Source organism: Canis lupus, chromosome 8 (genome assembly GCF_003254725.2).
Source record: "Canis lupus dingo isolate Sandy chromosome 8, ASM325472v2, whole genome shotgun sequence".
Lineage (NCBI taxonomy): Eukaryota > Metazoa > Chordata > Mammalia > Carnivora > Canidae > Canis > Canis lupus.
In genome coordinates this window covers 65,141,980-65,167,266 of record NC_064250.1, presented here as the reverse complement: position 1 = coordinate 65,167,266, position 25,287 = coordinate 65,141,980, and the positions used below count along the sequence as shown (strand labels likewise).

Here is a 25,287-nt window from a genome sequence, read left to right as displayed (position 1 = left end):
GGAAGAGCCTATTTGGCTGCGTGACCTTGGGTGATCACTTGGTGTCTCTGAGCCTGACATTCCGTATCTGAGGACACGATGACCTTCGGGTTTTGACACACACTGCGCCATTCACACCAAGGTATAATTCACCAGTTCCTCCATGCATTTATCTTCGGAGCTAGTATTTATTGAGCACCCACTGTGTACCTGGTGCTGTTCTAGGTATTTGGGACAGAGCCGTGAATCAAACTGGTGAAAACCCCATACCCTCAGGGGGCTTCTAGCCTAGTGGGAGGAGAGAGCCCACAACAATGGACATACTGAATAACTGTGTTAGCTGAGGAGTGGTGGCAGTGGGGATGGTAAGATGGGATCAGTTTCTAGATCTATACTGAAAGTAGTACCACCATGATTTTCAATCGGATACAGGTTGTGAGAAAGGAAGGATTAGATGTTGCCAAGATTTTTGGCCTGAGCACCTAGAGACAGGAAGTTGCCATCAACTGAGACACAGACGTCACCGAGTGAAGATGGGGAAGGGTTTTTTTGAATGGGGGGGATCAGGAGTTCACTCTTGGACATGCCAAGGTTGAGATGTCTGTTGAACGTCAAGTGGGGATTTCCAAGGGGCTCCTAGATATTCAAGTTTGGTATTCAGTGGCGAGTTCTGACATAGTGACATGTAAACGGGAATTATGATTACCTAGATGGTGTTGAAAGCCACGAGACTGGATGAAATCACTCAGGGAGAGTGTAGACAGTGGGCAGGCCAGTTGGGAACACGGGGAATTATGGGTTGGGTGGCCGTGGAGTATCTGTGCATGTAGAGCTCTGACCCGGAGCGTGTGGAAGAGTCCGGAAATTCTTGCATTATCAATTCTTGCAGGGCATAAATCCACAAGTAAATATTTATTGGGTTATTAGGAAATACTTTTTTTCTCAAAAATTCTTTGTTAAGTAGGCTCCACACCCAACATGGGGCTGGAACTCACGACCCTGAGATCAAGAGTTGCATACTCTACCGACTGAGCCAGCCAGGTGCCCCATTCCCCGCAAATACTTTTAAATTTTGCAATATGCCCTTCTGGCAGTGATGAGCTAAAATAAAAATTGAAAGCTTAATGAAAATGTAAGTGGCGAGCTTCTGTTTCTCAAGGAAGTTGATGACAAATGCGCAAGTTGCGCAGTGATGTTTACATCGCTGTGGGGGCCGTAGCGATTTCACTGACCACAGGAATACCTAAGACACAAAAGCCACTTCAGCAGTTAGTAATTTTAAGAGATCTGCCCCGAGACACTGATCTCACCCATATGGCGGCAGAAAGATGCTGCTGTAGGTTGTTCTGGAAGCCCGGCTTTTCAGCTCCCACCAAGCAACTGCTCTGCAAATTAATCCAGCTCATTTTGGGTGCTAGTCTTTCTCCCGCACATACACCAGGGGAAGCGGTGGCTGATTCTGGGTCAGCTTCTAAGAACTCCACAGACAGGGAGTTCTGGGTGCCAGTTTGCTAAAAATCTGCAATCCTTCCACCAGAAAAATCAGTCCGTTCCAATCATCATCCAACGCATGGACTCAAAGCGAAGCTTCTGGAAGTTCAGTCCGGCTGAACGGAACAACAGATTTCCGGGGAATGCTATTTTAAATTCGGTTTAAATTGTTTCCATTGGAAATGGTGTTATATTTTTGTGATGGTAATGCAGATACAGATTTTACTGGGGCACAACGTCATGGGAACAGCTAGGATCTTACTAAATAAAAGACCAATGAAGCAGAAATGTACTTAGAACAGGCCATGGTGCGCACACAGTTCATAATGCCACACAAATAAGTTTCAACGTTATACCAATTGAAAGGGAGATTATAGCTGACAAAATTTAGAAAATCTAAAGACACACACAGACACAGAGTTACCAAGCCACAAGCTTTTTATATTGAGGTCAACAGTGAATTTTAAAAAAAACCTCCTGGGTGCCTGGGTGGCTCAGCTGGTTAAGCGTCTGCCTTCAGCTCGGGTCATGATCTTGGGGTCTTGGGATCAAGTCCTGTATGGGGGTTCCCTGCTCAGTGGGGAGTCTGCTTCTCCCTCTCCTCTGCCTGCTATTCCCTCTGCTTGTGCTTTCTCTCTCTGTCAAATAAATAAACAAATTTTTTAAAAAAACAAACAAAAAACTTCAGCACGTATTTCTTTTCTTTGCTGCCTGTCACCAGTTTTACAACTAATCCTAAATGCCTGAAAATATTACTAAGCTATTTGTTGAAGCAGAGCTCTGTTTTTGAATTTTGTTCCAAAGCAATTGGAAATCTTTTTTTTTTTTTTTTTTTTGGAAATCTTTAATCAAGATATTCAAAGAACAGAGCGCCGAAACATCTGCATTTGCATGTCTAGCAGATTGTAATTCTAGAGAACGAAGCTATTATGCAGAAAATAAAGAAATCTGTTGGGAAAGGGAAGAAATGATTAAATCAAAGAATAAGAGCTCCGTGGCTCACAAGACCTAACCTTGAAATTCTGTAGTGAGCTTTAGAATACCTCAGTTTATGGGAAGAATCTTTTCAATGGGATAAATTCATATGCTGCACAGAAATGCGATGAAATTGAGAAAAATCTATGATTCACAGCATCTAAGTTTGACACGGTGTTAACAAATTTTAAGTAACTACGACTTATTTGTAGAGTTGAATCTTGTAAAAATATTTGTTGAAAAAAGGCATGAAAGCACCACCTTTGAAAATATCTGGGCTAAAATGTTTACATCATTTTATATGCAAAGACTTGGACTTGAGAATAGTCCCCCATTTTTTCAGAACTTGCTCGGAGTGTATTAGGCACCTGAGCACCTGTCCCAGACACATTTTCTTAATTAAATATGTTCTAGTCTAAGAGAAGGGTCAACTGAAGGTGCTAATTTCAATTTATCAACTGTAAAATTGAAAGGGAAAGAATTCAGCAGTTACACGGGACAATTAAAAATAGGCCCCGCGGAAAGAAAAATTCTTTCTCCAAGAAAATGCCAAGGACATAACTGAGTCAGGCACAGATTACAAAGCACGTGGATATGTACCCAAACCAGTTTATTTCACTTACGTTCTTTTTTCAACGTTCAGCTCGGTAACACAAAAACTGTATTATTTTGCCTTAATGTATGTAAGTGTATGTGTGTACTTAAAGTCGTAGCTTTTTGAAAACAATTTTTTAAAAAGATTTTATTTATTTATTCATGAGACACACAGAGAGAGGCAGAGACACAGGCAGAGGGAGAAGCAGGCTCCATGCAGGAGCCCGATGGGGGACTCGATCCCAGGACTCCGGGATCACACCATGAGCCAAAGGCAGATGCTCAACCACTGAGCCCCCCTGGCCTCCCTGAAAACAATTTTTTAACTAGAGCTACTTCACTATGACTCCATCACTATACTATGGCCACTCTGTTGGTGTGTGTACATAGAGTTAATAAATACACCATTTTTTTGGAAAACAGCTTTGGACGAGAACTGCTTTATCTCTCCACCGCTAAAATATGGTCAGTTGGTTTAAAGCTACCTGGTTTGTGGGCATTCATTTCAGCAGCCGCAGGTAGCAGGTGCACCCAGTAAACCTGATCTCGGATGCATGGGGAGGGGGGGGCCAGCACTCTGCTGTACTGCATACCTGTCTGCAGAGCTGCGTCCTGAGACCGAGGGGGCCTCACGCCAGGCCTTCCTGTGCCCTTCTCTGCACATGCTGACCAAGTTCTAGCCACCAAGGAAAAGCCGCACGTTAGCTTTGTCTCGGCCCCTGTCCTTCCCGATGCTGGGGCTGGAGGGACACCTGGATGCCCAGGTCCGAGCTTTCAGCATCGGACCACACCTGTCATCTGCGGAGGTTCCGAGACTCCACTGGGCTCCCGGACATTTGATCCTGACAACTGGCTGCAGGAGCAGTCATGGAGCCGTGCCCGTGGTACAGATGAACAAACTGAGGCAAAGATACGACACTGGGCCCTTTGAAGACAGAGGAAGGGGCCATGAGCCAAGAGGCACAGCAGCCTCCAGACGGGGGTAGAAAGCAAGGAATGGATTCTCCTCTGGAGCCCCCAGAAGGAACACAGCCCTGCGGACACCCTGATTTTAGCCTGGTGGGATTGATTTTGGACATTTGACTTCTGTCGTACAACTGTACAACAGTAAAATTGTGTTGGTAGATTTGTGCTTATTTATTAAGCGGTCATAGGAACCTCATCCAGGGGGCCAGGCTTCACCCTACCCAGAAAATCGGGGACTGCTTCCCAAGCCACCCAGAGAGACCTCTGACTTTAGCTCCAATCTGATTGGTTCAGCACACACAGGCCTCCATCCCACAGCGTGGGTCTGCTCAAGCAGGGCTTATTTGTTTATTTTTTAAAAAAGATTTACTTATTTATTTGAGAGCACAAGCGGGAGGGGCAGAGGGCAGAGGGAGAGAGAGAATCTCACAGGCAGGGCTCAATCTCACGACCCTGAGATCACGACCACAACCTCAGCCAGGAGTCAGAGGCTAAACCAACTGCACCACCCAGGCTCGCCCCAAGCTGGGCTTATTTTTAAAGGGGTTGCCTTTACCAGCCACTGTCTGTGTTTATATAAAATTGAACAGAAAGGAGAAGCCTTCCTTCACCAGTTCTTTGTTTTAGCTCTGATACGTGCCCGGTACATAGCAGGTGCTCAATAAACAGCACTATTGAAATTTTTAGTAATACTTGATCTCATTTATTAAAAACTCAGAGGCGACATCGGGCAGGTCTACTAGAGAAGGTGAGTCTGTAATTTCCATGTGATATTTTCTGAGTTCTGCGCGTTGTACCATTGGCAGTGCTATGTTAAAACTTCCTTCAACAAGAAGGGCTTCTTCGAATTCATTCCAATTCCGACAGTGAGGTGATGATAAAAGCATTTGAAATACAGACACAGAGACAAAAGAATCTCAACTCAGTCCAATCATAAGAAGCTGTTGTCAAGCCACAAATAACCCAACTGGTTATTGACCTTCTGAAATCTTGTAAGGCATCTTGGGGAGATCAGTCTGTTATATATAAGATTTTATTCATTTATTTATGAGAGACCCAGAGAGGCAGAGACATAAGCAGAGGGAGAAGCAGGCTTCATGTGGGGAGCCCAATGTGGGACTCGATCCCAGGACCCCAGGATCATGACCTGAGCCACCTGGGTGCCCCAGTCTGGTTTTTTAAAATCAGAATCAGAATTTGTAGATGGAAACTGGTTAGAGTCCACATGGAGCCCATGAGAGACTGTATCAGCCTCTACATGTCTCTTACAGCCTTGATATAAAGAGAGAGCTTCTGGAAACTTCACAGGCTAGTCTAGACACTTTCCTCCTTTTCTTCTGGGAAAACAAGTAAACCCCAAAGCAGGCACGGAAATATAGTCTCTTAAACTGATTGAGAATTCTGTTTCAGAAAAAACATGCACTTAAAGAAAACTGAAAAGTCTGCCAATAGTTAGCTGTGAAAGGGAGCTTTGTTTGTTTTTTCTAAGAGATGTGAATCTCCTCTCATATCTCACTCTCACAAGAGGAAAAAAAAAAAGGATGATCGTATACTTACGTGGGACGGTAAAGAGCTCACAACCTCAGAGGGTTTTCGGATGGCGAGAGCGGCCTTCGGAGGTGTGTTCTGCGCTGGGCAGCCCCGTGCAAATGCTGTGGCCCTGGATTACACAACCGCCTCTCCGATGAGGTCACTGGGGGGATTGCCGAAAAAGTGAGTCTTCCGATGGAAGAAGCAAGATGGGGTTTAAAATGCTCTGCATTTTGGGGCTGGCGAGAGATTATTCACCTCCCAACCCCCTTCTTACTTTGGTGACATCTCCAGAGGCCCGCGACTCTGCCCAAGAACCAGATGTTGGCCAACATGTGCTTAAAATGCATTCCACTTCCTTCTGAGGCCCCAGGAGCCTCCGAGGACATTGAATGATGACAGCCCCATTTGCCACGGGGTCCCCATGCCTAAGATTTTGCAGTAGCTTTCATGGGAGCTGGCTGAAATGCCTCCCTTAGAGTCTTGGCACTGAAGGGTCCATGGCCAACAATCCATCAGCATGGACCCCGACTAAATAAACAGTGAGCTAGGAAAAATTTGACTCATGCAATGTCCAGAGTTGAGTAAGATTAGATGCACTTTTCCTAATCTTCCCTGGAAGTGCCAAAGCCCATTATTCAATGTTCATCTGCAAATATCAAGTTGAACTACTCAAGACCTTGTGTTCAGACAGAAATTTCTAGCTTGCTCAGAGAGTCAAGCCTCAAGATCCTTTACCTGAAATGCTCCTTATCCTCCCTCTTAGAAAGTTAAGGGTTTCAAACTCCCTCCCTAGATGCAGGAGAACGCATCCAGGCCAGGGCTTGAATTCTGGTTTCTGGAAAGGTGATCCCCAAATCTCAAGGCCTCAGCCCTCCCCACACCTTCGTCTGCCCCTTGGATGCTCCAGGTCCCCTCTGGACGTCACCTTGAACCCAACATGTCTGGATCAGACAACGTCCCCTTTGGCTTCAGAATCTGGTCTTCTCTATTTCCTCTCTCTATATGGACACCTTGGTGAGGACAACCTGCATTTTAGAATTTTCTAGCAATTTTCTCCTGTCGCTAGACATATTAAAACTGTGGGAGCAGAAAAGAAGACTCCAAGACTCAGTAGCTCATGAGTGTTTTAAGGAAAGGAACTAGAATTTGTCTTTGGGAAGGTTCCTTTCCCATCAGGGGAGAGCTGAGAAATTTTTAGTAAACACAGGTGTTAGGTGTCAGGCATGGTTTGGGGTAGATTTTTTTTTTTTAAGATTTTATTTATTTATTCATGAGAGACACAGAGAGAGGCAGAGACACAGGCAGAGGGAGAAGCAGGCCCCCTGGGGGGAGCCCAATGCGGGACTCGATCCCAGGACCCTGGGGTCACTCCCTGAGCTGAAGGCAGACGCTCAACTGCTGAGCCATCCAGGCGCCCCCGGGGTAGTTGTTCATCAGAGAGAGGCTCCAAGTCTCAGTCCTTCCTAATTAGTAATGAAGACTGGGGTCTCGCCAGAGGAAACCGTTTCCAGAAAGCAGCTTTTCTCCCTTCCATGTGAGTTTAGACTTGGACTGCTTCTCACGAGTATCTGTTCTTATGGGATCCCTTCCTGCCCAGGCCCTGAGACCAGTTCTGGGGGGATGCTGGGGGAGGTGGGGTCTGCGGGTCTGATCCTGGCCCAGCTCACAGGAGGTGGGGGACGGCCCGCTTGCCATGGGCTGGCCGAGGGAGCTGGGTTGCATGGGAGATGACCCCATGGCAGCCTTGCCAAAGCCGTGGGGCCCCACCCGTGGGTGAGATGGAAAGTTCTTTGAAGAAAATGAATGTTCCCACTGTTGCTCACTTGGGGTGGGAAATGGGAAGCAGGCCTTGGTTCCAGGGAGGAAGGAGTCTCTCTCTGCTTCTAGGGCTGTGGGGAGACAAGGCCTGAATTCTGCGGGGGAGGGGCATTGAGGACAGGATGAGGGAATCCCAAGTCTGTGGGGGGAGGGGGCCTGAATTTTGGGGGCTGAGGGCAGGATGATGGAACCCCACATCTAGGGGGAGACTGGGAGTGGAATGAGGGTCCTCTGGGTCCCCAGGCATGTGGGGGCGTGTGTAGGGAGAACAGGGCAGCAAAGAGGCATGAAAGGCAGCTGGCAGCGACCCCAGGACTGGCATCTACAAACAGAGGACAGCCTGTCAGCCCGGTGGGACAGGTCAGCCTTCCGTGGGGTTGTCCCCGAGACTAATGCCGGGGCCTCTGGGCAGCTGGGTCTCTGAGCTGCGGGTGGGCTCTGTCTCTGCTCATGCCGTTCAGGGAAGGTGGGCTGGAGTCTGAGGGGTTGGGGACACGCGGGCCACAGTCCCCACCGTGATGTACACAGTTCTGCAGTCTCTAAACCCCGGAGCCACGCTGTGTCCTCTCCTAGTCACGTCCAGCAGGTTCTGTAGAGGCAACGTCTGGACTCCGAGCACCTTCAGGGCTCTTGCTCAGGCCCCACAATTACACGAACTGTCCCTACTATTAATTTTGCTCATAGACACAGGAAAAAAACAGGCGCCCTGTGGCCCGAACTGAGGGCCCAGCTAGCGCGCCCACCGCTCTGCCCAGGCCTCCCTTCCTGTCGTAGCTGCCAGACACTCATGCAGCAGACACGTCTACGACAAAGAACTCCGCACAAACCTCCTTGCTTTCTGGTTCTTGTCCTTCCGCCTTTGCTTGTGCTAGATTAATATTCCAGAGCGCCGGGTTTTGCCATTTCACAGGACAACACCCAGCGCCTCCACAGTCCTGCTGTAGCACCACCCAGAGCCACCCACCACCCACCACCCAGAGCCACCCACCACCCTGGGTCTTCAGTTCCGGCTGAGGGGCGGCTCTCCGGCTCCTAATGCACCTGGACTTGTCTTCCTGTGAGCATTTGCTGGAAACAGCCTCCCCTCCCCTCCCTTTCCGCTTAACACCCCTCCATCCTTCAAGGCCCGTTGTGACCCTTTGCGCCTGTGAGAGCGCAGGCCTGAGTGCTCATCGTCCTATCCTGCGAATATGAGCGGAGCCCCTCATGGTGCTGGGTGAGTGCTGGGTGCCAGCGGGCAGAGAAGAAGCCTCGGTGTCCCCCTGGGACTGCTCATGTCCTGGTGGACCCGGCAGGGGATCAAGCCAGCGTTTGCAGCCAGGTGTGCAAATGCCACTGTGCAAGAGCACCCAGTGTGCTGCACGAGGTGGGCGGGAACAGATGGGGCCAGAGTAAGGTGTCAAGATGGAAGGGGGCGGTAAAAACCAAATCCTAAGCTTTGTAGATTTAACAAATAGCAAACACCTGGACATGGACAGGGTGACGATTGCCGGCTTGAGCGTGTCCCGGACATTCAGGCAGCTATACGCACGGCCCTGGCCTGAACTGATGGCCGTTTAAAAGTGAAGGGCTCGGGGCGCCTGGGTGGCTCAGACAGTTGAGCATCTGCCTTTGGTTCAGGTCATGATCCCAGAGCCCTGGGGTCGAGCCCCAAGTTGGGTTTGCTGCTGAGTGGGGAGCCTGCTTCTCCCTCCTCTCTCCACTCATTCTCTCTCATATCTCTGTCTCCGTGTTTGCCTTGCTGTCTCACCTGGACAGGGGCTCTCAGCAGACCTCCTTGGAGGGGAGTCAGGAGAATCCCGTGAGCTAACACGGCTGCTGCACACTGGTGTTCTGGAAACCTCTCCAGGGGTACCACTTGGTAAGGACCTGTGACCAGGGATGCTCAGCCACCTTCCTCTGTGTTCTAGAGCCTAAGTCTGACCACGTCGTGTCTCTGCTGGAAACCCTCCACTGCCCCCGTCTCGGCCACAGGAGAACACTGACTTGACCGTGACACACCCTGCTGCCTTCTGAGTGTCTTCATGGTCCCCACCTGCTCATCCATTGGCTCTCCTGGCCTCCTTGCTCTGTTTTGAACATGCCACATCCTCTCCCACCTCAGGACCTTTGCACTGGCCATTCCCTGCAATAGCCTCGCCTCCCCTCGCCCAGCCTCATCGTTGGTCAGAACCGATATCATCACCTGGATACATGGTTTAGTTTTTACTTCCTGTCTCTCCCAGGAGGGCACGAGCTCCCCCAGGCAAGGGGTTTATCTTTTTGATAACAGTCTTATTCCAAACTCCTACCACAGAGTTCACATGCTCAACAAATATTTGCTGAATGAATTCATAACCCTATTTATTTATATATCAGAATATCAATAGTTTGTCTCTATGTCAACACATAGTCCTGAAGCCCTTGAGGGTACTGGGTCCCTTGTGGGTGCTGGGAAGATAGAGATGAACAAAGCCCATTTCCCGTCCCCTCATGAGGCTCTGGGCCCATCTGAGAACAAAGACATATGGTGACTATACGCTGTGGAATGCAGAGTGGCAGTGAAGAGTCAGGGGTCTGTCCGAGTGTGAAGACCTAAAGAATTTAATTGTGCTTGTGACCGAGTCTGGGAAGAATCATGGCAGAGGGCTATCTGAGCTGGGTTTTGAGAGATGAATAGGAGTTTGGAAGGCAGGCAAGCTGAGAAAGGCATTGTAGAGGGAAGGCTCAGCATGCATAAGTGCACAGACGTGTCTGCGGCAGGCTAGCTTGGAACTTGGAGTGGGAAAGCCCAGGCCCAAGCCTCAGAAAGCATTTACTCATTCTCTCTGAGTACGACTCAACCCCTACCCGTGGGCAGGCCCAATGCGGGTTTGCCCCCCAACACTCTTGTTTTGGTGCAGCAAAGAGAATGAAACAGTTCCAATCAGAATGAGGAGTTCTCTGAGAGCACAGACACCCTCTTCCCCCACCTAGCCCCGTTGAGGGGGGGAGAGCTGCGGGACCCTGGCCGGCCTGGGAAGCCTCTGACCCAGTTTCTTTCATCTGGGAGTGAACGTGCCTTGCCTACTTTGTGAGCTGTTGTGAAGATCAAATAGATCCATGGAAAATATCGATATTGGGCCATATGGATGCTCACAGGGAAGACAGAGGTGTGTATGTATTTTCCCAGTTTTATGATCTTTCTCTGGGTTATCTGGCAGAAACTGCCCATGTGGAAAAACCTCTTCGATCGTTTTCCAATCAACCCAGATGCCTAAAGGGCCCATGTGTACGGCCAAAAATGGGGGCATGAAATCAAATCAGTTTTCCTGGGGAACCCATAGTGCTCATATGTCTTTAAGACAGACGGGCTTGATGCTGTAGGCACGTGTCTTTCACATAAATCATGCCTGTCCTCTGATCGGAAATGTTTCCGTGTCCTGGTACCAGGGAACTGATGTGCTGAAGGTGACTTTCACCTCTTCTTGAAGACTTGGGGTCACCCTTCCTTTTTCTCTTTGAAAGATTTTATCCATTTATTCATGAGAGACAGAGAGAGAGAGAGAGAGAGAGAGAGAGAGACACAGGCAGAGGGAGAAGCAGGCTTCCCCGCAAGGAGCCCAGTGCAGAACTTGATCCCAGGACTCCGGGATCACGCCCTGAGCTGAAGGCAGACGCTCAACCACCGAGCCATCCAGGTGCCCCTTGGGGCCACCCTTGACTGTCTCAGTCCTCATGATGGCTACACACATGCGACAGAGACATAGAAGTTCAAAATCCATGTGAAAGACCTAAATGGGGCTTTCTACTGGGCAGTGGGATCAGAGACGATGCCTCAGAAGACAGCTAACATTTGAGACTTGTTGGTATAGATGTGTCTTAGGGCTCTCCAGAGAAACTGAACCAATAGAATTTCTACCTATTTCTATCTATCTATCTATCTATCTATCTATCTATCTATCTATCATCTATCATCATCATCATTTATCATCTCCATCGATCAATCGATCATCTATCATCTATCATCATTATCTATCATCTATCTATCATTTATCTATCATCTATCATCATCTATCATCTATCTTCTATCTATCATCTATCAGCATCATCTATTGATCGATCGATCGATCATCTATCATCTATTTATCATCATCGTCTATCATCTGTCATCTATCTATCGATCATCCATCTATCATCTATCTTCATCATCATCTACCTATCATCTATCTATCTATCTTCATCACCATCATCATCTATCAAAATATTTATTTTAAGAAGTTAGTTCATGTGCTTACAGGGGCTGCCTCGTCAAAATCCATAGGACAGACCAGAGGACTAGAAACTCAAGCAGGAGCTCGTACTGCAGTCTTGAGACAGAATTTCTGCTCTGGAAGCCTCAGTTTTTGTTCTTAAGGCCTTCAACTGCTCAGACAAGGCCCACCGACATTGTAGAAGGCCATCTCCTTTACTTAAAGTAGACTTATGGTGGATGTTCATCACATGTACAAGAGACCTTTGCAGCAACAACCCAGATTCATGTCTGAATAACTAAGCGGGTGCTGGAGCCCAGCCCTGCTGACAGGTAAGACCTCCCCCCACATTACGGATGGCATTTAGAGCCATGATCCTGACTGGGACTAGTAAGGGGGCCCATGTAGAGAGATGGGAGGAGGGCTTAGAGTTGTAGCATGAGGAGCTCTAACATTTAAACAGCAGGTGAAGAAGGAGATGTGGGGCAAGGACAGTAGGAAAAGCAGTCATTGGAAGACCGGTTCTGTGCCATCAAGTCTGGGAGCCCTGGCTTAGACCAAGCAGAGAGGAGAGTTCCTCTTTCCTGCAAGACTTCTCAGGATCTCTCTCTCTCTCTCTTTTTTTTTTTTTTTTTTTTAATATTTTTACTTATTTACTCACAAGAGACACAGAGAGAAGGCAGAGACATAGGCAGAAGAAATAGAGAGCGGCAGAAGAAGAGAAGGCAGAGAAGTAGGCTCCCTGTGGGGAGCCCAATGTAAGACTCGATCCCAGGACCTGGGGATCACGCCCTGAGCTGAAGGCAGATACTCAACCGCTGAGCCCCCCAGGTGTCTCTCTCAGGACCTTTAATACAGATCCATGCAATGGGAAGCCTCATGAGGAAGGTGAAGAAGTTGCAATTCTCAAACTTTTTTGACCAATCAGGAGCTAGGTTTTGGTTTTGGGTTTGGGTTTATTTTTCTTGTTTTGTTTTGTTTTGTTTTGTTTGAGAAACTTTGGGGAAAATCTGCAAAAGTAAATAATGGCATGGAAATAGCTTCCTGATTAGAAGGTGAGCCCTATCATTCTAGGAGAAACTGGTATTAGAACTGAATTGAAGAGAAAGAATTCGGGCAGCGGATGGAGTGGGGGCGCCGAGGGGAGACAACCAGTTGTCACAGTGACCAGAGCTCTTCTTCCTGGTGGACCCTGAGGATGGGGATCAGACTGCCCCAAAAAGCCAATCAGCAGTCAGGAGTCTAGGGTCTCCCTCCTTTGGCTTCCTCCAGGTGGACAGGGGCTTTGGGGAAAAGTCTGATTCAGAAGCAAGGCCTGGGTCTTTGGGTCTGATCTGGAATTCAGGGCAGGCTGGGTTGGGCCTCAGGGTTTGAATCCTGCCTCCATCACTGTCCAGCCAGGCGCCCCTCGGACTAGTTTCTAGGCCACCTTCTGAAGCCTCAGTTTCTTGGTCTGTGAGGTGGGCCCTTTCTCAGGGTGTGGGTTCAGGTGAGCCACCTTGGTGACGCAGCTGGCCTTTGCTCAGCCACCAGTGGGAGCTGTCCTGGCCCATGGCTTTGCTCTTGCACAAGGAGAGGTTACGTAAGCCGGCCTCCGTCTTGGCCAGGACCCCAGAGAGTAAACAGGCAGACAGACATGACTGGCCCACAGGGTGGGCTCTGAAGGTGACTCAGCGTGGAGGGGGCGTCCAGAGGAGCCGCGGAGCCCTGTCATGGGTCATCTTGTGGGATTGTCCAAAAACAACCTCTCACCAGTGTGGGCTTGGTGGCCCAGCTGCCCGGAAGCTGGGAGCCAGGACCTGGGGCCTCTCCTTTGCCTGGCCTGAGATGCCCCGAATCAGCCTGCTTTTGGGCCCCAGGGAAGGAAGAGGAGAACAGAGCAGTCCTGGTTCTGGGTCAGGAGACTGAGGACTGGGGTGTTTAAGCCCAGCACCAGCAGATCTGTGGTGCACACCCTCTGGCGGTCTGGGTTGGCCCTTGACATCTTGGGATCTTGGGAAAAGCCTCAGGATCCTCCTTTTGAAAAATTCTCTAAACTTCTGTATGATGGTACATCCTGCTCTTTCTTTCTTTCTTTCTTTCTTTCTTTCTTTCTTTCTTTCTTTCTTTCTTTCTTTCTTTCTTTTTAGATTTTTAAAATTTATTTATTCATGAGGGACAGAGATAGAGAGAGAGAGAGAGAGAGAGAGGCAGAGACACAGGCAGAGGGAGAAGCAGGCTCCATGCAGGGAGCCCGACGTGGGACTTGATCCCGGGTCTCCAGGATCACACCCTGGGCTAAAGGTGGAGCTAAACCACTGGGCCACCCGGGCTGCCCTCTTTAGGAAACTTCTGTCACCAACTAGCATCGCCAGGCCTCAGGAGACCTGAAGAAAGCATGTGGTTGACTCCTGCATTGCTGGGGACGGGGGTCTGTGTGGACCATGACGGGCAAGGGTGAGGGAGCACACCCTCAGAACTCTTTTTTTTTTAAATTAAAAAAAAATTTCTTTATTTATTCATGAGAGATGCAGAGAGAGAGAGAGAGAGAGAGAGAGAGAGAGAGAGAGACAGGTAGAGGGAGAAGCAGGCTCCACGCAGGGAGCCTGATGCAGGACTCGATCCCAGGACTCCAGGACCACGTCCTGGGCCGAAGGCAGGTGCTAAACCGCTGAGCCACCCAGGGATCCCCACCCTCAGAACTCTTAAAACACCCCTATCCATCAACTTGGGCTGCCGCAGCAGAGCACCACAGACAAGGTAACTTAAAATCATGGAAATTTATTCTTTCCCAGTACAGGAGGCCAGAAGTCTAAGGCCGTGGTATCAGCAGGGTTGGGTCCTCCTGGTGGGTCTGAGGGAGAGTCTCTTCTGTGCCTCTTTCCTGGCTCTTGGCAGTTCCAGGGAATTGGTGTTCCCTGGCTTGTGGAAGCATCACTCCAAACTCTGTCTTCATCCCCTTATGGCCTCTGTGTCTCTGTGCGTCTCTCCTCTTCTTAGGAGGACCCCACTCATTGGACACAGGGCCCACCGTAATCCAGTGTGAACATTATCCTAACGTAATGACTTCTGTGAAGACCTAGTCCCAGGAAAGATCTTGTTCTGAGGTCCCGTGTGGATAGGAGTTTGAGGGGGGAGGGAACCTATTTAGCCCACGAGAACACTTTGATCTGTCTTGCTCCTCACAGCACCTGGATCCTCATTTTATAGGCGAGAAAACAGAAACTCGGAGAACTTAACTGACTTCGTCCAAATTCCCACAGCCCAGAGTGGCAGAGCTGGGATGTGAACCAGGATCCTGGCTCCAAGCCCAGGGCAGTCCCTGTCATGTTATGAGGCCCTTTATGGTTTACGGAGCCCCCTTATCAGAGTCATTAGCTCTGGGTGAGATAGGCGTTCTTCTTGTGTTATCTGCTCATTTTACAGATGAGGAAATGGAGGCCAAAGGCCATGGGGGAGGCTGGGAATGAGCAGAGTGGTTTGCTGAGATCACACAGTGAGCAAGTGGCATGAGAGGGACTCAGCCTTGGCCTCCAGAGTCCTTCCCCGACAATGAAATATTATATCTCAGCGTAAGCCTGATGAAAGGAGCAGCCACAAGAGGCACACGGTGTAGGATTCCATCCATATGAAGTGTCCAGAAGATGCAAGTCTGGAGACAGAAAGGTTAGTGGCTCCCAAGGCTGCAGGGAGGGTGAGATGGGGGATTTCACTTTGCAGTGATGAGTGTGTTCTGGAATCAGAGAACCCTGGCCATCGCACAATGCTGGGAATGTAGTAAAAGCCACTGGAATGGGTGAGTTGTCTGCATGTGAATCCTACCTCAGTAAAGCTGCTGTGGAGAATATCTCGGGGTGAGGTGTCAGCCACCAGCCCCCGGGGAGGCGGTTCTGCAGGAGACAAGGACTCACGAGGCCGATAAGATGCAAAGTCTGCTTACGAGGGCAGACACGGCCCCAGCGCTGGCTCAGAAGCTCTTCACCCAGGGAGGCACCTTGAGGGCTTTCCCAGGGACAAGATTCCTAACCCCTGTCAAGGCCCGAGCACGCCGAGGCCTGGTGGGCTTCCAGAACCCCCTCCTGAGGAACTGTGTGGCCTTCCTTCTCTGGGTCTCAGTTCCACATCAGAGGCTGGTGACAACACAAGCACCTGCCTCCCTGAGTGGTCCTGAGGATTAAGTCTGAAACGGGGTCAGCAGAGAGTGGGACATGTTATCATGGGGTCATCCGACCTCAGCCAAAAACCAAACAGCAGACCATCAGGCTCCAGCTAGTGCCATTGCCCCACGGTGACCTCCTTGCTCAGCCTTGACCCCTATCTTCCCCATGGCCTGGCGAGAGGTCAGAACTAGGTGAGGCTCCCTAATGGGCTCAGGAGCTGAGTGACAAGGAGACAGCGGAGCACAGTCCTTGGGGCTGCAAATCCAGGCTTCACCTTCCAAATCACGAAGACTGCGTTAGCGGCTTCCTAAATCCATGGTAGCCACCATCACTAGCACTCGGTCCCACCGGCTCACTGGCAATCACTTTGCACCTCTGCACCAGGTCCTCACCCACTCGGCCCTGGGGAGGACTCAGGGGGTGAGCAGCCCACCTGGGCTTCTCCCCATCATGCCAGCTTGCTGGGGCCACGGAGAGTTGGGAGGGGAGAGGCCGCTCAGGTTGCCTGGCTGGGTGGGGGGAGCTGGAAGAGAGGCTCTGCTAGCCTGTTTCCACCTGCCAAGAGGCCTTCTCCCCGTTCCAGCCAGTTGGCTTCCTCTGGTGTGCAGACTTCCTTGAGTCAGGCTCCTATCTGGGAACAAAGTCCCTTGGGTGAGTGAGCTCCCTCAGGCAACTGTGGGCCACTTTCCCCAAGCTGAGAGCTGCTGGGGAGGGGTGCAGGCTCAGTGGGAAGGGTAGGCACTGGAGGGACTGGAAAATGTGCCGGACTCTGTCCAGCTGTGGACACTAGGATCAGAGGGTAAAGAATGAGCCAGGAGGTAGAGAGGGGGAAAGAAACAAGGCAGAGCCAGCTCATGAGGGGTCTTGCAGACCACATTATGGATGTGGAACTTTATCCCAAGAGTGGTGGGACACTATTGCAGGATTTCTCATTAGAGACTGTGTTTCATCACCACCCCCCCCCCCCCACCAATCTCTCTCACGGTCATCATTATCATCATGGAGGCTCACACGTGTCCAGAGCACTGTGCTAAACACTTTCTAAGTGAATCCTGTTAACAGGTCTACAAGGTGGATGCCATCATTATCTCCATTTCCCCAGATGAAACTCAGAAAGGATAGGTGAGATGTTCAAGATCATGTAATAGGGACTCCTGGGTGGCTCAGTGGTTGAGCACCTGCCTTTGGCTCAGGGTGTGATCCCGGGGTCCTGGGATCGAGTCCTGTATCAAGCTCCCTATGGGGAGCCTGCTTCTCCCTCTGCCTGTGTCTCTGCCTCTCTCTGTGTCTCTCATGAATAAACATATAAAATCTTTAAAATAAAAATCGTATAACAAAAAGAGTCCTGACCAGAACAAGAACTAGAATCCAGGTCTACCTGATTTCAAAGCTTTGGCTCCCAAACACTGGTCTGTGGGTTTATAGCCCCTCTACAATCATATTTGCATCAACACATGTCATTGGCTGCAGAGCGAAGAATCAGAATTAGCAGATGGTGGGGATCAGAATCAGAGATGGCGAGAGTGACGAGATGGCGGTTAGACACGGAAAGAAGTAGGTAGGTCCAGGAAACACTTAGGTGGAATCTAAAAAGAGGTGCTGATCCTTTAGGCAGAAGGAATGAGGGAGAGGGTACATTTACTGGTGAGCCTGGTTTCTGGCATGGGCATCCGGACGGAGGTGTAGATGGAGCAGGGCCCTTTTTATTGACACAGAATACAAATATTCCTTAATGGATGAGGGAATGAATGAATACATGAATAATGAAGAGGTCCCCAAAAATGAAGTGGATAACGAGTTCCCCATCGCTGAGATTATGCAAGTAGTGGATAGACAACTGTTTAATCTAGACATTGTAGAAGACACTCCTGATTTGAAGGGGAGATCAAATGCAAAGTACTCAATAAATATATTGCATGCATGAGTGATTGAATCGCTGCCAACCCTATGATTCTAGGTCCTCATGGGGTCCCACTGGCACCTGACGGGAGCTTGGTGATGGGTTACTCCTGCGGGGATATAGGAAGGGGAAGGTATCAAACTCTATTAAATTTTCTTACATTTCTACTTCAGTGTATTTTAGAGTCTACATCTTAATACATATTAGGAAGTTTACATATTGGGTATAAATGATCAAAATTCCTTTACTTATAAGGATACACAATCATAGGAGCTTGGGCACCACTGTTCTTCTGCAGGACAGAAGCCCCAAGATAGGTAGAGTGGAAATAATGACCCCCTCCCCACCCCCTACCAAGGCTCCTGACTTCCTATTGCAGTGTCCTCACAAAACTCAGGGTTTCCAGAGTTACAACAAATGAAAAAGCTCTACAAAAAACTCCTCATCCATTTATTAAGCTGTATGGCAGAGACACGTTTCCACATTTCACCCATTTCTCACTGTTTGCGAAATGCTCCCTCTTTACAATGTAACGGCTCTTCGAGTTTTTTCACAGGACAGATGTTCTTCATCACAGTGTCAACACAACCCACAGGGCGGCTGCCCTCCTGCAGACCCCGAGAGGACCCCTAAGGGACCACTAGGTGCCCAGAGCTGTGAGGCAGCTCTGCTCTGGGAAGGCCTTCACACGCGGCCACACACCAGCTGATGGATGAGCGCCACACATTTGCAAAGATGCAAAGCGCAGCCTCCTTTTTATTCCACCCTGGCAGTATGGGCACGAGGAACTTCGGGTAACCTCAAGTACTAAACCATTGCTACTTCGTACGCAACTGTTTTCTTTCTCCAGCTACAAGTGTGTATGTTTACTGGGACCTAGAGGGGTGTGTGGTGGGGTGAGGGTGGGGGGGGGGTTACAAAAGCTGGGAATCCTTTTTGTTTTAAAACCTAGAGCTGGCCTGATGAGGATTTCTAGGCTGTTTGCCATCCAAAATTTCCTGGTCCTTTGGGTTTCCGTCTTCTCCAGAGACACTCTGCTAAGAAATAACTTTTTTATTTATTTTATTTTTTTATTGAGCGAATGAGCAGCTGGGTGCTGCCTACCTTACCAGCCTGGGGGCTGCTGGACTCCTCTGCTACTGAGCTCCCTGCCCTGCCTCTACACCACCTGAGGTCGGAGCCTGGCTGGTGCCTTCTCCATTCTCCCCTTGGGGCTTGGGGCTTGGGGCTGGCCCAGGAGACTGATTGTGAAACAGGTAGGAAAAAAGAAATGAATCCTCCCTGGAGGAACTGGGGGTCGGGCATAGGGCTGTCTCTTAGGGCTCTGGGCCAGGATGAGGGTCCCTTCCTGCTGCCTGACACCTGGAGGCCGCTCCGCCCCCATCGCCCCGCCCACCGCCGCAAAGCCCCGCCCCCGCCGGCAAAGCCCCGCCCCCCTCAGTGCTGGCTGCTGGCCCCCTGGGGACAGCTTCTCCCTTTGTTCAGCTTTGTACCTGTCAGTTCTGCTGTTCAGGGTGTGGGGCCCTCCCCAGAGCTTCCTCACTGCCACACCTGCCCGCACCCAGGCTGCCTTCCTGAGCCAGGGCTGCCGCCGACACCCATGGGGTGCTCAGCCCTCTAGGGGAGCTTGGTCCCCAGGCCCAGTGCTTTGGGGTCAGTGACCTTGGGGCCAAATCATCGGCCTGCTGCCCTCGAGTGGCCCCCACTGAGCCACCTTCAAATAAACCATTGGTTGGTGCCCTTGACTGCTGACATAGGAACAATGGTGCGCAGGCTGGCCTCCTTCTGATTCCCTTCCACCCCCAGTGAGGGTCTGAGCAGGTGATCCCTGGATAAGTTCAATCAGAAGTCTCTCCGGGTCATCACAAAGCAAACACTGAAGGGGAGGCCTGCCCCCAAATTGCTTGTGTGTGTATGTGGGGGCGGGGCGGGGGGAGACAGTATGGGAAGGGAAGGTGGGAGGCAGCTATTGAGCACCTATTATATGGCAGACACGGATGGGTGCTTTACACAACCATTAGCCACAAAGCTGTGTCTTTACAGTTTACTTCCGTTCTGTGTAATAAAGCCACACATTTATAGAGCACCTCTCCTTCCTTCAAAGTACTGCTTTGTCTGTGATTACCTCTCTCAATCCTCACAACACCCCGGAGGTACAGAGGACGAAACAGGCGGGGACAAAGCGATGCGCCACTAGTTATGGGCTGTGGGCATCAGGCTCCTCTCCCCTCTCCTCTGCACCGCCCACAGTGCCTTGCTTGACCGATTGTTCGGTCACAGAACAGCCTTCCGGTGGTTGTAAGTGCCCCATCATCCCTGTTGGAGTTTGCAGGTTCCTTCAAGACAGGGATTATAATCTGTTTTCCTTCCCTCATGCCTGTGGTGCTCGATGCTGCATGAGCAGCAGGTGCCAGGTAGGTGCTTACCGAGTTCCTTGGCACACACTGTCTGGTCCACGGGCGGGGGAAGTGATGGAATCCAGGCCTCTGGGTTCTTACCAGGGATCCCTCAGAGTTAAACCTTCAGTAATCTGAGAAACCATCCTCCACAGTCTCAGCTGAGTAGATCGAAGAGACCTGAGGCCAAACGCCAGCCGGGCCTGGTCTGTTTACTCAGCCGCAGCCCCGAAGTCGGGGGTGGCACTTCTCCTGGAGGTCTGAGCTGGCTCGCTGGGGCAGGGTGGGACAGCACGTGGGAGGGAAGCTCAGTCACTCCTGTCCCTGTCCCCAGGCCCCTTCCACTCCTGGAAAGATGCAGACTGGCCCAGAGGCGGTGGCAAATGAGGACAATAATACTGTCGTGTTTATGGGGCCCCTTGGCTGGGTGTGAGGCCACCCCACCCTCCCGGCCTGGCCCCCTGCAGCTTGCATGGGACAGGAGCCAAGCTCCTGGGTGTTACCAGAGACATCGACTTATTGGCCGAGGCCACACACGTGGCCTGCCTGCCATTCCTTGTCAGGCATATCCTGAAGCTCTGCTGTCCCTCGGTCCTCGCACACACGAACCGTGGTCCTGGCGGCCGCGGCCCCTCACTGGCTGTTCTCCGCCCACTCGGGCAGTTTGTGAATCTGGCGCTCCACCGAGACGGAGGTCCGCAGGGTGCCCATGGAGTTGTCCATCTTGTTGGACTCCAGGACGCAGCCCCCTTTCTGGCACAGTCCCCGGAACACCTCCCGGGACTTCTTGCGGAAGCGCTTGCCCACGATCACGTACACCAGCGGGTTGAGGCAGCTGTTGCTGTAGGCCACGTAGGAGGCGATCTGCGTGAAGACGTCCACCAGGTGCTCATGCCGGCAGCCGGACAGGATGTCGAGGCGCAGCAGCGTGTCCAGGAAGGTGCTGATCTGGAAGGGCAGCCAGCAGATGACGAAGAGCAGCAGCACGGCCAGGACCAGCACCGTGGCCTTCCTCTCCGTCTGGATCTCCTTGAACTTCTGCATCTCGTTGTTCCGCAGCACCTGCATAATCTGCACCGTGCAGAAGGTGATGACGGTCAGGGGCAGCAGGAAGCCCACGAAGTTCAGGAGGACGTTGGTGAACACTTCCCAGGTGCGGGACGGGTAGATGATGACGCAGGCGGTGACGTTGTAGCCCTCGTCTCTGTACTCCTTCATGGTCCGGAAGGCCAGCATGGGCGAGCTCAGGAGCAGCGTGCACCCCCAGATCACCAGGCTGTAGAGCTTGGCCCAGCGCACCCCGCGCATCCGGCCCATGGACATGGTTTTCACCAGGGCCAGGTAGCGGTCGATGCTCACCAGCATCAGGAAGCAGATGCTGCTGTAGAGGTTCATGTAGAGCATGGTGTTCACCACGCGGCACAGCACCTCCCCGAAGAGCCAGTCGAAGTTGTTGGCGATGGTGATGGCCCAGAAGGGCAGCCCGGAGGCCAGGATCAGGTCTGCCAGGGCCAGGTTGCCCAGGTAGATCTCAGCCACCGTGCAGCTGCTCTTGTGGAGGCAGAAGATGCTGAGGACGAAGAGGTTCTCGAGGGCGGCCAGTATGAACAGGACCCAGAGGAAGGGGGCCTGGATGGTGTTAAGCCAGTTCCACCACTCGGGGTAGACGCAGGGACTGGGCAGGGTCCCATTGAGAGTGGGCATGAGGTCTTGCGAGGTGCTGTTGAACATTTCAGTGCTGAAAGAAAGTGGAAAAGAGGCCGTTTACACCTCAGGTCACAAGAGGGAGGAGAAACAGCTGATGCAGAAGGAGTTGGGGATCTGCAAGCAGCTTCTAGAAGCGAGGTCGGGATGGCACTCAGGCCCTTTCTGCTGCGCGCTCAGAGACTCGGGTCCAGGCGCCCCTGACTCCCCGGGGTCTTTGAGAGGTACCCCGTCTCCTTGGGCTAGGTGGAGAGCTCGTGGTCTTCACCTCGTGGCTCCACTGGGACGTCTCCTTGGCCAGCGTCCATCATCAGCACTAACAATCTGAGTCTTGGACCCTCGAAGCTTCCACGATGGGAGGATCCACGGCACATTCCTTCCTTATCACATGGGCACCTCCCAAGGGAGCTGGTCATCTTTCAGCCTCTCATGGCCTGGTCGTGGTGACTAATTGATTAGAGGAGAAAAATGATATCATGCCAGACAGGGAGGTTCCAGCCTGGCTCTGAGACCACAGTCTATCTACCCACACCCTGTCTCCTTCTGGCAGAGGGCAGCATCGTGCTTCCAGAACCTGCATCAGCAAAGTGTTGATGATAATCAGAGGTCGCATGATGGACGGGGAGGGCAGGGGCTTTGGAATCAGGCAGTCCTCCTGGGTTCAAAATCCTGGCTCATTCATTAGCTGTGTGACATTGGGTAAATTAATGAACCTCTCTGAACCTCGATGACCTACCTCGTAAAATGGGAATAACAAAATCTACTTCTTGGGGTTGTGGTGGGAAACCATGACAATGCGCAAAAAGCCCCAACCTCTGCACTTGGTTCAATAAGCCTGAATAAGTATTTTTGTGCACCTATTAAGCAACTACAACCAGCACCGCTCTTCGCAGTGCTTGCTCCCATGTTAGTGACTTTATCATTAACCCACTGGCTCCTCTTTCACTCTTGGGCGAGACTGAGGTCATGGAGCAGTTCATTTTCTAAAAGTGTTGCTGTTAAGGCTAATTCATCTCTACCTTCAGCAAAGAGGCATGGGGCTTTGACAGATATGGGCTCCAATCCTAGCTGTGTGGTCTTGGGCAAATGGCTTGACTTCTCTGAGCTTCCATTTTGTTTCCTTTGGAGTAGAGTATTACTGTCTTCTTGACTTGCTTTGCATGGCTGTTGCAAGGTTCGAATCTAAGAGTGGGTCTGAAAACACATTGAAAGCAGAGAGCACAGCCCAGAGGGCAGGACCAAGTGGACATTTTCCACATCCTGTGGGGTGGGTGAGGGACGATGGCGGTAGAGGGGCTCTTCCTGGGGAAGGGAGGCGATTCCTTCCTGGGCAGGCTCATGGGGGAGGAGGAAAGCCACAACTTATGGGAAAGAGTCTGCTGTTCATCTCTGGGATTTCCTAGGTAAAGCTCCTCTACTTCCAGGGGAAGCTGGCTGGCTTTCAGCGGCCAGACTGGGCACCGGTGACTAACTTATTCATCAGTGCATTTATCCTTTAAATGTGCCTTGAGCATCTTCTCCGAGCTGAACTCCGCCCTGGCTCTAAGGACCCAGAGGTGAGGACCACGTGTCCCCTGCCCTGCCCAAGCTCCCAGGTGTGGTGAGTGCTGTGGGGTGGAAGGAAGGGCCTGGGGCACAGAATTGGGGGGGGGTGGGGAAGGTTAGAGGTGGCTCTGGAGCTGGGTCTCAAAGGATGAGGGACATGTCAATGGAGAGTAAGAAGGGCTAGCGTTGTGTGGTGACAGATGGTGGTCGCGCTTGTGGTGAGCCACGAATGTATAGAGAAGTTGGATCACTGTGTTGTGCACTGCAGCCAAGGTAGCATTGTGGGTCACCTGTACTCAAATAAGAAAACTGAAAAACAAAACAAACAACAGAGGAGAGGGGACAGACCAGGCAGAGGGAGCAGCTTGAGAGGAGCTGAAGAAGTGGGGAAGCCTCTGGCATGTTCTGGAAGGCAGACTAGATGTTGGACAGGGAGACAGGAAGTGGTTAGAGATGGGATGCATAAGGGAAAAAGGACGCTGGCTGCTGAGAACCTGAGGCTTTGTCCTCGAGGGCTTTAAGGAAGGAGCAATGGAATAGGAAAAACACTCTAGAAAGATCCTGCTGGTGGAGTGGTGGTTTTAGCATGTCCAGCAATTCTGTGCTACCCTTCCCTTCAAAAGGTAGGTGAATGTGACCATCTAACAGTGAATGTGACCAGACTTAGGGTTGCTGGCTGTCGGGGAGGCTGGCTCCATGTTATGAGGGTGCTCGTGGAACCAACTGGTCCCTTGGAAGCGGATCCCCTGGTCCCAGGTAAAACCAGAGGCATCCTAGCCTTTGAGGATTCCAGCAGAGGCCCCAGACACCATGGCCCAGAGGCGAGCCGTCCCCATGGCGCCCTAACTTTCTGACCTGTGCAACCTGGCAGGCGCTGGAAGTAAGGCCCACCGGGGCAGCCTCCTTGGTCCAGCCTTTGGCTCCATTTCTGCAGCTACAGAAAAGCCACTTCCTCAGTGCCCTGGGCATGGAGATTTGTGTCTCTCAGAGTGTGGCTCTCTCCAGACTGAAGTATGGCACCAGGTGCTGCTTGGTGATTTCCCAGCAATACGGTCCCTTGCCAGTGGGATGGCCCTGGCCCCGGGGTCCTGAGAAGCCAGGGGATGGTCCGAGGTGGCCTGCGGAGTGTGTAACTGGGCGTTACGTACCCCAAGGTGGTCCGGTCCTCTGCATAGTAGGCTGCACCCCGCACAGGGCTGAGAGGCCAGGCTGGGCCCTCTCCCCTTTCTTGTGCCAACACTACCCCCTCAGGACCAACCTTCTCTCCCCTTTGCTTCCACTCAGGATCATTCTCCCCACGATCTCTCTTTAGAGTGACTTGGCCTTCTACCAGACGCCAGACAAGTGTTGGTGGTGCCCTGGCACATCTCTAGCTGGTTCCTTGGGTGTTGACTCTGTTCATTTCCAAGTTCATTTGGGATAGCTCGCACATGACCACCACTCTGTCCTCCTTCTGCGTCCCTGTATCCCACCAAACCCCACAGAACACTCTTCTCCCTCTGCTCCCACCAAGCCCATGGGGATTTGAACTCCAGCCCCATCAGCTTTTGTCTGTGGAGTCAACAGCACCTGTTGCTTCAACTGTTGTCCAGGAGATGAGGGTCATGTTCTCCAGGATTTCTGGCTATCTTCCCCTCCCCTATAAATTGTAAATCCCAGAACTCTCTTGACTTACCTGAGAGAGGCTGTAGTGGGCACAGGGTCCTCATGAAAAGACAGGAACATCGGTCTCTTCCAGGCAGAGAACATTTGGACTCAGGGTGGGATGTAAGTGAGGCTCCTGGGCTGACTGGGGCGGAGAAAAGACAGTTAGATGGGGGGGGCTGGGACCATAAAACACACATAATCTCCACCAGGAGAGGGAAACAGAGTCCTTCACTTAGTAAATGTTTATTAAGCAGCTACTGCATACCAGGTGCTAGGGACACAATGGCACCATGTCGTGTCCTCCAGGAGCGTGCAGTCCAGTGGAGAAAGCTAGATGTTACTGAAACAGTCACTAATTAATTGAAAACTGGCGTAAGTGCTAGGAAATA

The 25,287-nt window shown here is 51.2% G+C and overlaps 2 protein-coding genes across 3 annotated transcripts in view; both read right to left on the bottom strand.

The window, feature by feature from the left end:
* The window catches only part of BDKRB1 (bradykinin receptor B1), a 31,243-nt gene extending 6,207 nt beyond the window's left edge, over window positions 1-25,036 (bottom strand). Inside the window, exons 1-2 of one of the 2 annotated variants that reach the window (XM_025443147.3) lie at window positions 24,927-25,036; window positions 5,563-5,698 (exon numbers count right to left, since the gene is read on the bottom strand). The gene's annotated coding sequence lies outside the window, so the exon portion shown is untranslated. Of the gene's footprint in view, window positions 1-5,562; window positions 5,699-5,812; window positions 6,058-24,926 lie in introns of those variants that run through there. The other variant, XM_025443148.3, reaches the window with a different exon arrangement.
* BDKRB2 (bradykinin receptor B2) lies at window positions 18,036-25,040 on the bottom strand. Its single transcript, XM_025443145.3, has 2 exons — window positions 24,927-25,040; window positions 18,036-21,740 (listed from the first exon to the last, which is right to left on the bottom strand). The coding sequence occupies exons 1-2, from the start codon at window positions 24,998-25,000 to the stop codon at window positions 20,636-20,638; spliced, it is 1,179 nt and encodes a 392-aa protein (XP_025298930.1). The 5' UTR covers window positions 25,001-25,040; the 3' UTR covers window positions 18,036-20,635.
* Window positions 25,041-25,287: the final 247 nt, after the last annotated feature.